At 41.7% G+C, this 15,938-nt stretch overlaps 1 protein-coding gene across 1 annotated transcript in view; it reads right to left on the reverse strand.

Moving 5' to 3' along the window:
- Positions 1–11,248: 11,248 nt before the first annotated feature.
- Positions 11,249–15,938, reverse strand: part of LOC124502507 (alpha-2-macroglobulin-like) — a 45,366-nt gene continuing 40,676 nt past the window's right edge. The window contains exons 32-36 of the mRNA XM_047067183.1: positions 15,222–15,312; positions 14,034–14,102; positions 12,441–12,543; positions 11,708–11,749; positions 11,249–11,377 (exon numbers count right to left, since the gene is read on the reverse strand). Of these exons, the coding sequence (XP_046923139.1) occupies positions 11,361–11,377; positions 11,708–11,749; positions 12,441–12,543; positions 14,034–14,102; positions 15,222–15,312 (322 nt within the window). The 3' untranslated portion in view covers positions 11,249–11,360. The remainder of the gene's footprint in view (positions 11,378–11,707; positions 11,750–12,440; positions 12,544–14,033; positions 14,103–15,221; positions 15,313–15,938) is intronic.

Below are 15,938 nucleotides of genomic sequence, written 5' to 3' on the forward strand. Positions count from 1 at the left end.
TTGTCTGATTTTGATATGAGGGTATACCTTTAGGCAAATGAAAATGGAAACACAACTTTCCAGAATCTATGAGACACGACAAAAATAGTTCTAAGAGGGAAGTTAATAGCAATAAAGGCCTACCTCAAGAAACAGGAAAAATTCCAAATAAGCAATCTACCTTTATACCTGAAGGAACTAGGAAAAGAAGAACAAACAAAGCCCAGAGTTAGTAGAAGGAAGGAAATAGTAAGATCACATAGAAAGAAATTAAATAGAGAATAAAAAAAAAATAGAAAAGATCAATGAAACTAAAACTAAAAGATCAAACAAACAAAGCCCAGAGTTAGTAGAAGGAAGGAAATAGTAAGATCACATAGAAAGAAATTAAATAGAGAATAAAAAAAAAATAGAAAAGATCAATGAAACTAAAAGCTGGTTCTTTGAAAAGATAAACAAAATTCCTAAGCCACTAGCAAGACTTATCAAGACAAAAAAGAGAGAGGGCCCAAGTAAATAAAATCAGAAATGAAACAGAAGTTACAGATGACACCACAGAAATTCAAAGGATCATGAGAGACCATTACGAGCAATTATATGCCAATGAATTGGAAAAGCTAAAAGATATGGATCAATTCCTAGCAATGCGCAATCTTTCAAGACTGAATCATGAAGAAACACAAAATCTTATTAGACCAGTTACAAGTAATGAAACTGAATCAGTAATTTAAAAACTCTCCAAAAAACAACGATCCAGGACCAGATAGCTTCACCGGCGAATTCTGTGAACATTTAAAGAAGCGTTAGTGCCTCTTCTTGAATATAATTCTTTTTAATTTTTTTTATAAGTTTATTTATTTTGAGAGAGAATGCATGCAAGGGGCAGAGAGAGGAAGAGAGAGAGAGAGAGAGTGAGAGAGTGAGAGAGAAAGAGAGGATCCTAAGCAGGCTCCAAGGTGCGGAGTCCTATTTCGGGCTCGAATCCACAAACCATGAAATCGTGACCTGAGCCAAGCTCAAGAGCTGGTTGCTTAACTGACTGAGCCACCCAGGCGCCCCTCGAATATAATTCTAGTTGGATATGAACAACAGGGCTTGCTAAAGGAAACAAACCTGGCTACGGCTAAGAATGAGATTCGTCAGATACGCACCCTGTAATAAACATCTGCTCTGCTGGTGAAGGTATTAGAGGAGTTTTCCAGAGAGCTTGTGCTCCTCTCCTAAGGTGTATATTTCTGTGTTATCATTTAGTTTGAAGAATCTGAGATCAGCCAAAAAAAAAAAAATGTTTTTTGTATTTAAGGAGGACTGGCTTTGAGAGCAAAATGAAGCCTGGAGACGTGGAATGTGAACTGCTTCCCTGTGTTGCAGGGGACACTGTATTCAACAAAAACTGCCTCATCTGAAAGGCACAACAGGAGAAAGGCATGAGAAAGGGAGCTTCAGTGGGACAGGGTGTCATGGGGAGGTTTTGAAGGTGTTAGGACTGCGGACTTGACTGAATCGGGAACTGCATCATTGTGGAAATAGCTATCGGGGACAATAGACAAAAATGGTCCAGGAATTTCCATTCTTGATAACAGGGACATAATCCCAATTTCTGGGGGAAAAAATAAAAGCCTGTTTCTACTAGAGTGATTCAAGGAAAGTACAGGAGGGGTAGTTGTAGTTATGCATGCTTTGGGTTTTCTTTCGATATTGGCTTCTTTTTTCCTTCATGGTATTTTCTTATACTTTCCTCCTGGTCTGAAATACTCAGGAAGTTCTCCACTAATCAGCATGATCCACACACTTCATTTTTCAACTCAAATTTTACTTTCTTTGTTTGCTTTTCCGTGACCACTCAGGCTATAGTTCTCTCCCCATCTCCGATTTCCTACTATAATTATTTGTGTAAGTCTCTAGGCTTTTATATAGGCTTTGCATTGTTATGTTATCATGTGAAGGAGATTTATATGTCTCTTCGCCTGTAAACACTTCATTGTAAAACTCTTAGTACCTTGCAAAATTTTGCATGATGGATAGGCTTATGTTGTGGGTTGTATTTGTAGTGGTTTTGTAAGGCGAGGTGGCAGGAGTAAGTTATGGGTGACAGAATAAGTTGAAAACAGGACCTACGTACAATTGTCCATCACAATCTAATTTCTTTATTATGGATTGCATTTATTTAGGGTTCTTAGTCCTCTTTACTCACCTGTCTCGTCATAATCGTAGACTTTCACAACAGCAGGTTTCAGGTCTCTTACGGGGATGGCTTGTGGAAGTATGAAGGAAAAGCTCAGGGTCTGATTGGTAACCTGCAAAAGGAAAGCAAGAATAATCCAGAACCGGAGAGGCCTCATTTCTCTTCCTTTAGTGTGATTCAGTATTCATCCTTTAAGGAACAGAGGATTTTTTTTATTAAAAATTTTTTTTCGGGGCTCCTGGGTGGCGCAGTCGGTTAAGCGTCCGACTTCAGCCAGGTCACGATCTCGCGGTCCGTGAGTTCGAGCCCCGCGTCAGGCTCTGGGCTGATGGCTCAGAGCCTGGAGCCTGTTTCCGATTCTGTGTCTCCCTCTCTCTCTGCCCCTCCCCCGTTCATGCTCTGTCTCTCTCTGTCCCAAAAATAAATAAACGTTGAAAAAAAAAATTAAAAAAAAATTTTTTTTTCTAATGTTTGTTTATTTTTGACATAGAGATGGACGGACAGACAGAGCACAAGCAGAGGAGGGGCAGAGAGAGAGGAAGACACAGAATCCGAAGCAGGCTCCAGGCTCTGAGCTGTCATCACAAAGCCCGACGTGGGGCTCGAACTCACAAACCATGAGATCGTGATCTGAGCTGAAGTCGGACGCTTAACTGACTGAGCCACCCAGGCGCCCCAAGGAAGAATTCTTAGTTGGCTGATTGCATTCCATCTCAAGCCAATTGTGCTTTCTAACAGCTCACGTGCATGAATGGTGATACGGATTTTCCAGTAGGAACCTGAGCAACTAGAGAATGGGTTTTTTTGTTGAATAAAAAGTGTACCAGTTTTTTTTTTTTAACCCATTAAAACAATTACTATTTCCTCGTAATGTCTAATACATGGCTCTGCTCATAGGGAGAGATAAATTCTTTTTACCGACAGACTCTATCCATATTAATATTTTCTTTTTCTAAAGTGTATTTATTTATTTTGAGAGAGAGAAGGAGAGGGAGAGAGCGGATCCAAGCAGGTTCTGCACTGTCAGTGAGGAGTGTGATATGGGTCTTGAACTCACGACTGTGAGATCATGACCCGAGCCGAAGTCAGACGTTTAACCGAATGAGCCACCCAGGGGCCCCCACGTTAATGTTTTCAAATATCTGAAAAACATTTTTCAAAGCGTAAACATACATGTACGAAATCAGAGTGGTGTTCTTGTGTTGCTAATGAAATCAATAACATTACTTTATAAAATGGACTATGATTAATACATCTAGACTGATCATCTTTATCTACCATTTATCTATCAATCAACCAATCAACTAACCATGTATCTATCATCTCTCTAATTTTTTGTATCCGTGCATGTTAAATGAGATTGGTATCACTGATCAACTCTTGGGAACGCTTCCTATCCTTTTTTTTTTATGTTTATTTTTGCGAGAGAGAGTGTGAGCCAGCATGAGTGGGGGAGGAGCAGAGAGAGACAGATACTGAAGATCCGAAGTGAGCTTTGCTCTGACAGCAGAGAACCCGATGTGGGGCTCGAACTCATGAACCATGAGATCATTAATGCTGAACTCAGACGCTTAACCGACTGGGCCACCCCGGTGCCCCAACACTTCCTATCCTTCGTCGTAACTTGCGACAGGGCTTCTAAATGATCAGGCCTGTTTGCGGAAAAGAGTGTTTCCCTGAAGTAAATGGAAATGCTCATAGTGCCATACTAGTATGAACAAATCCATGCCCACTGGCCTCCCCAAGCCCCCTTGCTCCTGACACTCCCAAGTTCCAGGGAAGCCTGCAGTGGGGAAAGAGAATTCACAACATTATCTTACGGAACAGAGAAGACGTGCTTTCTCAAAAGGCTTTCCTTCTGATTGCTCTTCCCATATCATGTACTTCCCAGGTGAAGAGACCCACCTAAAAGGACTTTCCACTTGGATGTGTTAAGCAAGGCTGCAGGGCCCTTACCTGTTCCACATAAGTCAACACATTGTTGTTCCTCGCTTTCTCCTGCCAAGGTGGCTAGATAGTTCAAGAGGAGGAAAATGAGAGAAATCCCCAATGTTAACCGAAGCCCTTCAGTGCTAAGAGACACGTAGACCGTGGGACTGAAGTCTGTATTAAAAAAGCTGAGATTTGGGGCGCCTGGGTGGCGCAGTCGGTTAAGCGTCCGACTTCAGCCAGGTCACGATCTCGCGGTCCGTGAGTTCGAGCCCCACGTCGGGCTCTGGGCTGATGGCTCAGAGCCTGGAGCCTGTTTCCGATTCTGTGTCTCCCTCTCTCTCTGCCCCTCCCCCGTTCATGCTCTGTCTCTCTCTGTCCCAAAAATAAATAAACGTTGAAAAAAAAAAAATTAAAAAAAAAGCTGAGATTAAATGTCTTTAAATGAGTGTGAAGATATTTGTCCAGTAGAATGGAAACATATACAGGAAATTGTGAATGCCGGTACTTAGACACAAAGGTAAATGTTCCTATGACTAAGAAATAGGTATCCCTGGCTTTCGTTTAAAGGTATCCTTTAGGGGCGCCTGGGTGGCTTGGTCGGTTAAGCGTCCGACTTCGGCTCAGGTCACGATCTCAGGGTCCGTGAGTTCGAGCCCCGCGTCCGGCTCTGTGCTGACCGCTCAGAGCCTGGAGCCTGTTTCCGATTCTGTGTCTCCCTCTCTCTCTGCCCCTCCCTTGTTCATTCTCTGTCTCTCTCTGTCTCAAAAATAAATAAACGTTAAAAAAAAAATTAAAAAGAAAAAAAATAAAGGTATCCTTTAACCAAAGGATAAAGGGAGAAGTATCCTCAAGTTGGATAGCGATTCATTTGAGATTATCTATGAAGGTATCTTTCTCTAGTCTAACATTGATCTCAGCTTTCTCTGAATTCTCGCGGTATTTAAAAACTATACCAACAATTTTGGTGCTTAATTATATCTTGCCCTTAAATGTTACTCGATAGCTTCAGTTATTGTTTTTTTTTTAAATTTTTTTTTTCTTTTAGTATTCTTAACTAGAATGTAGGCTCAATTAATCCCAACAGCTTTCTTACAATTCTTGTATTGGAACCTAACACAACGCTAATGATACACTTGGTCCCAGATAGATTGTTTCCTTAGATTAGGCCCAATGTTGCCCTGGTGCACGTTGACATGGTGAGAATGTTGTTGGAATAGCCTTATGCTAGGGAGACAGAAAATTCAAACGCCTACCATCCATTTACCATATTCACTGTTGGTTTCAGGGGAATGAAATCACACACCATTTTACATCGGCGATCGCCTTGTTGGAGGCCGCGTGGCTTCCTGTCTAGCTGTAGGCCCAAGAAAGAGAAGAACCAGGCCTCCCGATGTGTTGAATCCTGCTCTCCTTTAAGGTCCACCACAAGCCTTTTGTCAAGTAGCTTTTTAAGTAGCTCTCTCTATGTAGCTTTCCTAACTGCTGCCTTGTCCTCAGTGATATTTCCATCCTTAGAAATATATAGTCAATGTACTTTTATAGACGGCATGAGTGGTTCTGAAAACTGACTATATAACAGAATCAGCTGCAGAACTCATGAAAATATAGATGCCTGGGCACAGCTCCAGAAATACCGAATTAAATCCCTGAGGGGGGAACCTGGCAATATCAATTTTTAAATAAATTTTACAAAAGAGGATAACTAGATTTTAGAATCTCTGGTATCTACTACTGCCTTGAAATGTACACATTTTAGGTTAATGATTATCTTTTTCTTATGTGCAAATGACCTTCACAACTAGACTATAGATTCCTTTAGGTAAGATACCTATCTTATTTATATTCCCCAGAGCTTCTTAAATGTATTTTTGCTTAATTAATGTAACTCACTTTTATAAAATACATTTAGCTTATTTGTCTTTTGACGATGGGCCAAATTGTGAATATTATTTTTTTCTTTTTGTCTGGGAGCCATTGGATTTTCTTTTAAAAAAATTTTTTAACGTTTATTTTTGAGACAGAGAGAGACAGAGCATGAACGGGGGAGGGTCAGAGAGACAGGGAGACACAGAATCTGAAACAGGCTCCAGGTTCTGAGCTGTCAGCACACAGCCCGACGCGGGGCTTGAACTCACAGACCGCGAGATCACTACCTGAGCCGAAGTCGGACGCTTAACCGACTGAGCCACCCAGGTGCCTCCGGATTTTACTTTTAGGTAATCTTTCCACCCAGTATGGGGCTTGAAATCACATCCCTGAGATCAAGAGTCACACGCTCCCCTGGACTGAGCCAGCCAGGTGCCCCAAGACCCATTAGATTTTGTAATTGTAGCCAGAGTCATCTTTTCTGTTCCAAGTAAAGCTTTTGAAGAATGCTAGTGAATTGTGAATTATTTTTCTCTAGAAAACTAGAATTTTATTTTATTATTTGATTTGAGAGAGAGAGAGAGAGAGAGAGAGAGATTGCACACATGTGAGCAAGGGAAAGGGGCGGAGGGAGAGACAGAGAATCTCAAACAGGCTCCATGCTGAGCACAGAGCCCAATGTGGGGCTTGATCTCACAAACCTGGGATCATGAATTGAGCCAATATCAAGAATTGGATGCCCAACTAAGCCTCCCAGGTGCCCCTAGAAAACTGGAATTTGAAAAGCAGATTTCCTTTGGAGATAAGGAAGAATGAGTTCACATTGAAGTACTTTTGAAAGTATTATTGAAAGGACTTGTTTATTCTTCAGCAATCGTTGTGGGTAATAAAAGAATCCTAGAGGTAGACAAATTAGGCCCATAACTGTACCAATTCTTCATTGTCCACGTTGGTGAAGACAGTTTTTTTTTTTTTTTCATTGACGAGGCAAAAACTTAACGACGAGGATTACTTTAGGTCTTCCTGAATCTATGTACTCGAGAGTTCTAGGTGCGAATATTTTCAGGGCTAGATAATACAGACAGATATTTTTACCTGACTTCAGTGAGATTTGGAAACTTATGTGGGTTTTAGGTCCCTCACAAGTTTGGGGTATTGCCTGTACTTGTAGACTGAATGCAGATTCCTTGCTCTCCAAGAAAACCTTGTATTTCAGATCTATCTGTGGAACATTATGAATAGAAAGCGTTTCCCATCCAGAGGACCATTCAATGGGTCGCAATTCAATTTCTCCCGATGTGCCCTTTTCTTGCCCATGTAGGAATAAATAGAGTTTCCATTTTCAGGAGGAAGGATTACAATCGAACCTCTCCAACTTTCCATGAGAACTTACCTGAATATACACACATCCTTCCTGTGACAGGTTTATTCTGCACCGCCCCGCCCCCCCCCCCCCCCCCGCCCCGAGGAATGTCTGGTAATGAGACTCGAGGTAGTAACAAGAGGTTGGTATTCTCCAATTAGAATTTTGTGGAAAATGTTTTTGAAGACTGAATAGTCACCAAAGCAGCTTTCTCAGTCTGACAAAAGTGGTTGCTCCATATCTGGAGAAAGCATGGTGAGCTGTCAGCACAGAGCCCCACGCAGGGCTCGAACCCACAAACCGTGAGATCATGACCTGAGCTGAAGTCGGACGCTTAACCGACTGAGCCACCCAGGCACTCCTAAATATGTTCTTTTTAAAGAGTGTTTTGACTTTAGGGTCCCTTGAAATCCCATATGAATTTTAGGATGGGTTTTCCATTTTTGCACAAAACACGATTGAAACCTCGATAGGGGTTTCGGTGAATCTGCCTATAAATTGCTTTGTCATTTAAAAAATATATTTTCATTTGTAACCATAGTTTTATTTATTTATTTTTAAAATTTTTTTTCAACATTTATTTATTTTTGGGACACAGAGAGACAGAGCATGAACGGGGGAGGGGCAGAGAGAGAGGGAGACAAAGAATCGGAAACAGGCTCCAGGCTCTGAGCCATCAGCCCAGAGCCTGACGCGGGGCTTGAACTCACGGACCGCGAGATCGTGACCTGGCTGAAGTCTGACGCTTAACCGGCTGCGCCACCCAGGCGCCCCTGTAACCATAGTTTTAAATTCTTAAAGAAACAGCATCGCTTTTCCTCGGCCATTGCATGGATGCACGTACATATCATACTCAGTGCTGAGGTATTTGGGGGAGGAGTGGAGAGTTAAAGTCTCTGTGAGCCACCTGGCTCGTCCTCCCCAGGAAGTCTCCAGCACCCTGGCTTCCTTGGGTGTCATTCACTGCCATTTTATTGATTTGTTTTGAGGTTTAATTTTTTAGTGCTTATTTTTGAGAGAGAGAACGCGAGAGCACTATCAGCACAGAGCCCAATGTGGGGTTCCAACTCGTGAACCGTGAGATCGTGCCCTGAGCTGAAGTCAGATGCTCAACCGACTGGGCCACCCAGGTGCCCCCTGTTACATTTTAATTAGGTAATTACGTCACCAGGTAGACATCTGTCTCTCCTGCTGGGCTGTAGCAGGACTTCCTCCGATTTCTTCCCCTGTGCACCCTGAGTACCTAGCACAGTGTCCTGTACATCTCAGGAGCTGATGGGACGGAGGAACCTGAAAAGGTAGGGGGAACGTGCGGGACCTGACAAGCCAGAAAGAACTATTGGACTAATGTAATGGGAAGCCACCAAAGGGCTTTAGACAAAGAAGGATTACAACCAAATGTGAATTTTCCGGGCGCCTGGGTGGCTCAGTTGGGTGAGCGTCTGACTCTTGGTTTCAGCTCAGGTCATGATCTCACCATTCGTGAATTCGAGCCCCACCTCGAGCCCTGTGCTGTCAGGGTGGAGGGAGGATTCTCTCTCCCTCTCTCTGCCTCTCCCCTGCTTGGGCTCTCTCTCTCTCAAAATAAACACACTTAAAAATATGTGAATTTTCTGAAGAAGACTTTGGCTGCAATTTGGTGAGTGGTTTGGAGACACGAATGCTCTGGAGGGCACAGCAGCTCTTAAGGGAGGTGAAGGCAGCCTGGGCGAGGGTGAAGGCCATGAGGATGGGAGGGAGGCTGTGAACCTTTTATAGGAGGGAACCTGCACAATTAGAGTTTGGAACGGGATCATTTTGGATCCCGAACCATCGGCTGCTCAGTGCTGGCTGGGCGTCAGAGTCCTACAGCGCGAGGCCCAGGGGATCCTGGGAGGAGTTGGCCCACAGCCCCCAAGCCTCAGACCTATTGCCCTCCTCCCCCTGCCCTGTTGGCAGAACAAATGTAAGGGCATTAACCCAATTACCTGCATTTTCCAATATATTTTTAAAGTCTCAGCTTTCTGTCAACGCTACTCAGGAAATTGGAGAAAACGATTGGATTCCTAATTGTAATTTTTAAAGCAAGTAATTTCAGATTTGCTTTTTTTTTTCTTTTTTTTTTGAGAGAGGGCGTGAGTAGAGGACGGGCAGGGTAGAGGGAGAGGGAGAGAGAGAATCTTAAGCAGACTCCACACTCAGTGCGGAGCTTAACATGGGGCTCCATCTCACGGCCATGAGATCATGACCTGATCCGAAATCAAGAGTTGGTCGCTTAACTGACTGAGCTGCTACCCAGGCACCTCTCGGCTTTGCTTTCTTGTGATTAACTGCTCTCCGGGTGTATTGTTACCCTTACTCAGAAATGACCTTGAGCGTCTCCAGTTTTGCATAGATTTCCCTTGAAGAAGTCATGGGATTATTGACAGGCTTTAAAAGATCGTTTCAATAAAGAGCTACCATTTAGGTTTTGAACGTTTTTGTGTGTCGAGAACTAGATTAAGCACACTGCTCGCAGCTGTCTCGTGAGGTAGTCGCTGTTTCTAGGCCCGTTTCGCAGATGAACCTGAAGTGACTGCTGGTTCCGGTCGGCACTGCTGTGCCCAGTGAGGTCTGTTATGTGGAGGACCTTTGGCTTTTCATCCTCATACACGCTTGTGGAGGCTGATAATATTCTCCTTTTATACAGATCAGAAAACTGAGTTGTGAGAGGCAGTAAGTGCTGGGTAAGATTACATAGGTGCTAAATGCCAGAGTTGGATGTTGAGACCATCCCGCTTTCCATATCTTTGGAAACATATGCTTTTCCCACCACTCCACGCTGAAAATTATATAAAATATGGAAGGGAGGTGATTCTCCAAAGAAGGAAACCCTGGCCACTTCACCGTTAGGATAATCATTTCTTCCCTGTGTTTTTGGAAGGATTTTAGCTTGGTCCTGGGTATCGAATTTGTGCTGAATACATTTTGTGCTCCCTCAGCCCTGTGAGGTTTTCGGTGAGGGGCCTCCGCAGTGATATTGCAGCTTTGCAAGTGGTTTGGAATCCATGTAGGGTCGAGAGGGGGAGGCTGGAATGTATGGAGTTCAGTGATAGCTTTTATCTTTTACTTTTGCCCAGCCCAGAGTTAGAGCTCAGAATGCTTGAACTTCAAAGTCCTTTAAAGCTCTTAGCCGATACCATCCAAGCTTCTGTCAAGACTCCTAGGATTATTCCAGAGATCTCCACAAGCTCTTGAAGTTTCTGCTCCTCTAGCCACACAATAAATGATTTCAATACTTCCCACAAAGAAAATGTAGAGATTGGATATTGTCGGGATGCTGATTTCTGCCTCTGAATTGCTTCTTGAGTTTACACCTATGCTTTGATCCTGGCTCAAAGTTCTGGGGGAAAAAAATGCTCCAATATAACACTCCTATTTGGGCTGCTGAGTTCTATAGATTTTTTATTTTAGAAGGACTCGTTTCTGATGTGTCACCCCTTCAACATTTTTCAATCTGACATCCTTTATTGAAACCGATCACTTGTATTAATCAATGGCAGATTTGGTTCTGAGGCCATGTAATCCCAGTTCAGGTGAAGTTCTAACTAGTTATACTGCCTCCCAGTGTAACTTATCCAACATTGTATTTCATTATTTCCCTTTAATGTGGGAAGTCTTTTCTAGTCGAGACAGTCTTATTCTCTCCTAAAATGCACTCTGGCTTTTTCTTAGGGTATTCCTGTAATCAAACACCCTTCCCACTCTCCTAGTACATAATCCTTCTCCTGAAGCCTCAAGTGAAACCTACTCAGACCAATACCCCGGTAACATTTTTAATTTTCTGAAGTCCCTCAACCCTTGATTGCTATCAATGTTTAATCTTAAGATCCTACTGGGAATTATATGGAAAGGTTATAAATGTTTATTGAATGAATGAGGAACCAGTGATAAAGATTGGCCAGAAAAAAAGGTTTATTCCTCAAATCTTCAGACATACAAAAATTCTTTTCTTCCACAGAGACCTGAGTCTGTGGAACAGATATTCCAGCAAAGCAGTTTTCATTGAAGTGGTCTTCAAGCATTTCCATGATCTGTGAGAGTGGAAAGAAGAGAAAATCAAGAGGGACATGGGTCTCCTGAGCAATGAATATTCTGTCCTTTAGATCTGGGTAGCATGGTGCCTCAGGAAACCTGATTAATATAGTGGGAAGTGAGATTTATTACTTATTCAAAAAGTAATCCTATGGACTCTTTAAAGTTTGGCCATCAGTGACCTTTTCCCAACAAATGAAGTTTTCAGTAATAAGTTGAACTATGAGCAAGAGGGTATCTATGAAAACCATTTAGCCAGAATTTCATGTTATGGGAGGGACAAGCCAAAGGGGGTGTGACTGTATTTGGAAAGCGTGTGCATTGCTTACCTTTGCTGCAAGGGGCACTGTACTCAGCAATTGCAAACTCATCTGAATGAAAACAAAAACCATTAGGTTAAGTGAGAGGGATAGCAAACACCTGGGGGAGACAGGTCCCTTAAAAAATCTTTCCTTAGGGGAAGACTTGGGTCAGAAACTTCAGCATCATCCATTTGATGCGTTGCTTGTGGTCTTCTGTTGCCAACTCTTCAAATACAGTGTGTTGTGTTTCTCTTTACCCTACGCTTCTGAAGGACAGTTCACATGTTATACTTCTTTAAATCTCATGGTGTCATATCGTTGACATATCTGAAGAAAAGGGAGCTAAATGTCCTACAGGTGGTTTGTATTAGTAATTGACATATTTATACAACTGGGAGTTTCTACAACGTACCTATAGAAGACAGAGAAGAATCAGACTTGATGGAGACAAAATGAAGTAAATAAGAATAGTGTAATAAGGGGCCCCAATACAGTTCTCAAATCGAAATTTCTGTGATCAGAAATTTAATTTCTAGGGGCGCATGGGTGGCTCAGTCAGTTGAGTGACAAACTCTTGATATTGGCTCAGGTCACGATCTCACGGTCGTGGGATCGAGCCCCGCCTCGGGCTCTGCACTGAGCGTGGAGTCTGCTTGGGATTCTCCCCCTTTCTCTCCCTCTGCCCCTCTCCCTAGTTTTCTTGCTCTCTCTAAAAATTAAAAAAAAAATTAATTTCTATGTGGAAGTTGTTCACACTTACCTGTCTCATAGTAATCGTAGACTTTCACTATGGCTGGCTTCAGATCTCTCACTGGGATATCTTGCAGAACCATGAAGGACAAGCTCAGTGTCTCATTGGTCACCTAGAAAGCAAAAGGGAATTAAAAGTTTTCTTCTGTCTTCTTTGAAGGAGTTTATTCATCTACTTTCTTGGGGGAAAAGAACCTTTTTTTTTTAATCAACAGTGTCCTTAAATTGCAGAAAGTTCCCAGAGTGAATGAAAAATTCCAAAATTTTTCTTAAATAATCCAATCAATTCATATAGTCTTATAAATAAATGCTAGTCCATGGGCTCTGTTTATAGGGGGTGAATGATATATGATTTTGTTGATTGAATGGCCATGTCCATTTTTACATATCCAGAGATTTGGTATAGTTTTACTTCCCTATCTTGTAGAAATACTGTGTCAACTCAAAAAGGAATATAAAAAACTGATCATTACAGCCTTGTTAAAATTTCATAAAATTTATAAACTATAACATCCACTAATATATGAATGCATAAATTATGTTAGATTACACACCTATAAAGTGAGATTAGTTTATGGGTGGACTGATCTTATCATTTTTTGGTACATCCTTGCTGAGATGGACAGTATTTTCCCCTTTTATATTGTTGATGTGCTGTTGATATAGTAATTGAGGTGCCCATTATATAATTGATATATTTGAGATATAATATATAATTGATATAGCAGCATCAACATAAGAATTGATGTTGATATAATTATGTAAAGAAGAAACCATTGGGTTTACCATTGGGTTTCTTCCTTACATTATTCAATATTTTCAAAATAGATTATGGACATAAAAACACATCGTATTGAGAATTTCTTGCTTATGAAGCCTAGAAATATTCATATCCCAATATTATAATAAGCCATTTCTTCCCATTGTCTCACATGAAATGTGAATAAAGGAGAGGAGAATGTTTACTGGAATTAGTATTAGAACGCTCATTTAAAAAAAATGTTTATTTATTTTGAGAGAGACAGCACAAGCAGGGGAGGGGCAGAGAGAGTGAATCCCTCTGCTCAGCACAGAACCTGACACGGCGCTCGAACTCATGGACTGTGAGATCATGACCTGACTCAGAATCAAGAGCTGGACACTTAGCCCACCCAGGCACCCCTAGAATGCTCAAAGTTTTGCCATGAGGTGATGTCTCCAAAATGTCTTCATTCACTTCCTTTAGAATAGGATTATTATAACTCCCTTAGAAGGAGGATTATCGGGGTGCCTGGGTGGCTCAGTCAGTTAAGCGTCGGACTTCGGCTCAGTTATTCGCTTTAAATGAATGACCATATGGGGCGCCTGGGTGGCTCAGTCGGTTGAGTGTCCGACTTTGGCTCAGGTCATGATCTCGCGGTCTGGAGTTCGAGCCCCGCATCGGGCTCTGTGCTGACAGCTCGGAGCCTGAAGCCTGCTTCGGATTCTGTATCTCCCTCTCTCTCTGCCCCTCCCCCACTCACACTCTGTCTCTCTCTCCTTCAAAAATAAATAAACATTAAAAAAAATTTTAGAAGAAGTATTATCTATATTGTTTTCACAACTAGAGTGGCAGGGCTCTCACCTTATCCAGATAAATCAAAACATGGTTGTTGCTGACTTCTGTTCGGCTCACGTGGTTAGATCTTTCAAGCTGGAGAAAATTAATACATCACAAATGTTAATAAACAGATGAAGCCTCTGGGGAAACCAGAGAAAAGGAGAATTTGGATTACCAAATTAAGCCTGAGGGTAAAGCTGCTTCGAATGATTTTTGTAAGTAAAGATGATAATGTTTTTAAAGTAAAAATGAAAGATACTTGGGAGGCAGCATTTAATATTAGTATGGCACATGACCTATGTGTAAAGTTGATATATCTGCAGAAATGTGAAATAAATGTCCTAAACTTGAGAATTTTCCGTATTTCAATGTTCAAGTTACATTCTATTCCTTTATGAAGGAGGTTTCCTTTTTTAACTGTTTTTTTTTTTTTTTTTTTTTTTTGCCTGCTCTAATTTATAGCAATCTCATTTTCCTCTGAACTTCTGTAATACATCTAGTTTGTGCCCGTCGGTTATTTTTCATATATTTTTTCCACTGGTGCATAAGCTTTATCTTAAGAGTCTAAGCTCCAGGAATCTGCTGATATTCTTCTAGTACGTTATGGCTTCTAGAAGAGAGCTGTTTGCGAAATGAGACACACAGTCCTCCTGGGGGTCATCAAAGCAGCGGATGAAAAGTCTGCTGCATCTGGCAAGGTCACCATGTCTGCCCGGAAGGCTCAGGGGACTAAATGAATATTATGCCTAATACCTGCCACCTTAGTCTTAATCAGTGGTGGAAGGATGATCTCAGCACTGTTTGTCTCCGTTGGCCATTTGAGTTTAAAAGTAAGACTGGTTAATGATAATAATGCCTCGTAAAACCTTCAGAAGGAAGGGAGAATGTTTTGTGGACCATTCGTTTGTGTGTGTGGGTGTTTTAAGTTATTCGCTTTTTAAAATAAATACTTTTGAATGGGAACGACGTGATCAAAAACCTGTTCACAGAATTTTGAGATGCATGAAAACAGAGTTCCATGAGGAAAAAAGAAAAAAAAAAAACACCACATGTCAAAAAACCCATATACAAGCAGGCTAAATTGTATTTCTGATTTGGAGAAAGTACTAGCCTTTGGTAGAAGTTGATTTAAAATATTTTAAGATTTTCTTAGCCTGGAGATACATAAAACATCAAATGAACTAGAGCCTCCTGGACGTATAATAGACCTACCATTTTCACTGTTGGTTTCAGGGGAATGAAGCCAGATAGCATCTTCACATCAGTAATCACCATGTTGGTGGTGGGACGGCTCCCAGTGTAACTGAAGATTTGGGGGAGAAAGGAAATTAGGGCCTTCCGTGTTATTAAATATCCTTTTCTCCCATGTCCACAGTAAGCCATCACAGCCCTCAATAGTACATGAAAGCCTTCCTAAATATCCCACCCAAGTGATAGGGAGCTTGTTAAAGCCACAGAGACCGGGCTTTACCCTAGACCTGATGAATCAGGATTTTACGTGTGCGGACTCGAGGTTCTGGAGTTTAAGGAAGCTCTCTGTGAGTGACGCATAGCTGGGCCTGCGACCGCTAATCTCTGCGTGTTATTTGTTACGTATACTTTTAACTTTTGTCCTGAACGGTATCCCCAGCCAGGGTAGAACATTCCTGTGGGCAGAAACGTTTTTTGGTAAGCCCTGGAGCTATCTGCATGTTGCTGTGCATGTATGCAAATCGATTATTTTGTGTGTAATCTGAGGTTTGTTTATTGTCGGTAGGAATTCTAACTACAGACTCACTACGTCCTTCTATTCAGACATTCTGGCAATCGGAGAGAGCAAGAACAATACAGAATTTCATTACAATAGGATGAATTCACTTACATTTAGAATTAAATCAGGAATTCGGGTCAGAGGCAAGGGTGAATGTTCTCTTTTTTTAGTTCTTATTG

Source organism: Lynx rufus, unplaced genomic scaffold, assembly GCF_022079265.1.
Source record: "Lynx rufus isolate CCGP_SWC_20201006 ecotype Redwood Valley unplaced genomic scaffold, mLynRuf1.p SCAF_7, whole genome shotgun sequence".
Classification (NCBI taxonomy): domain Eukaryota; kingdom Metazoa; phylum Chordata; class Mammalia; order Carnivora; family Felidae; genus Lynx; species Lynx rufus.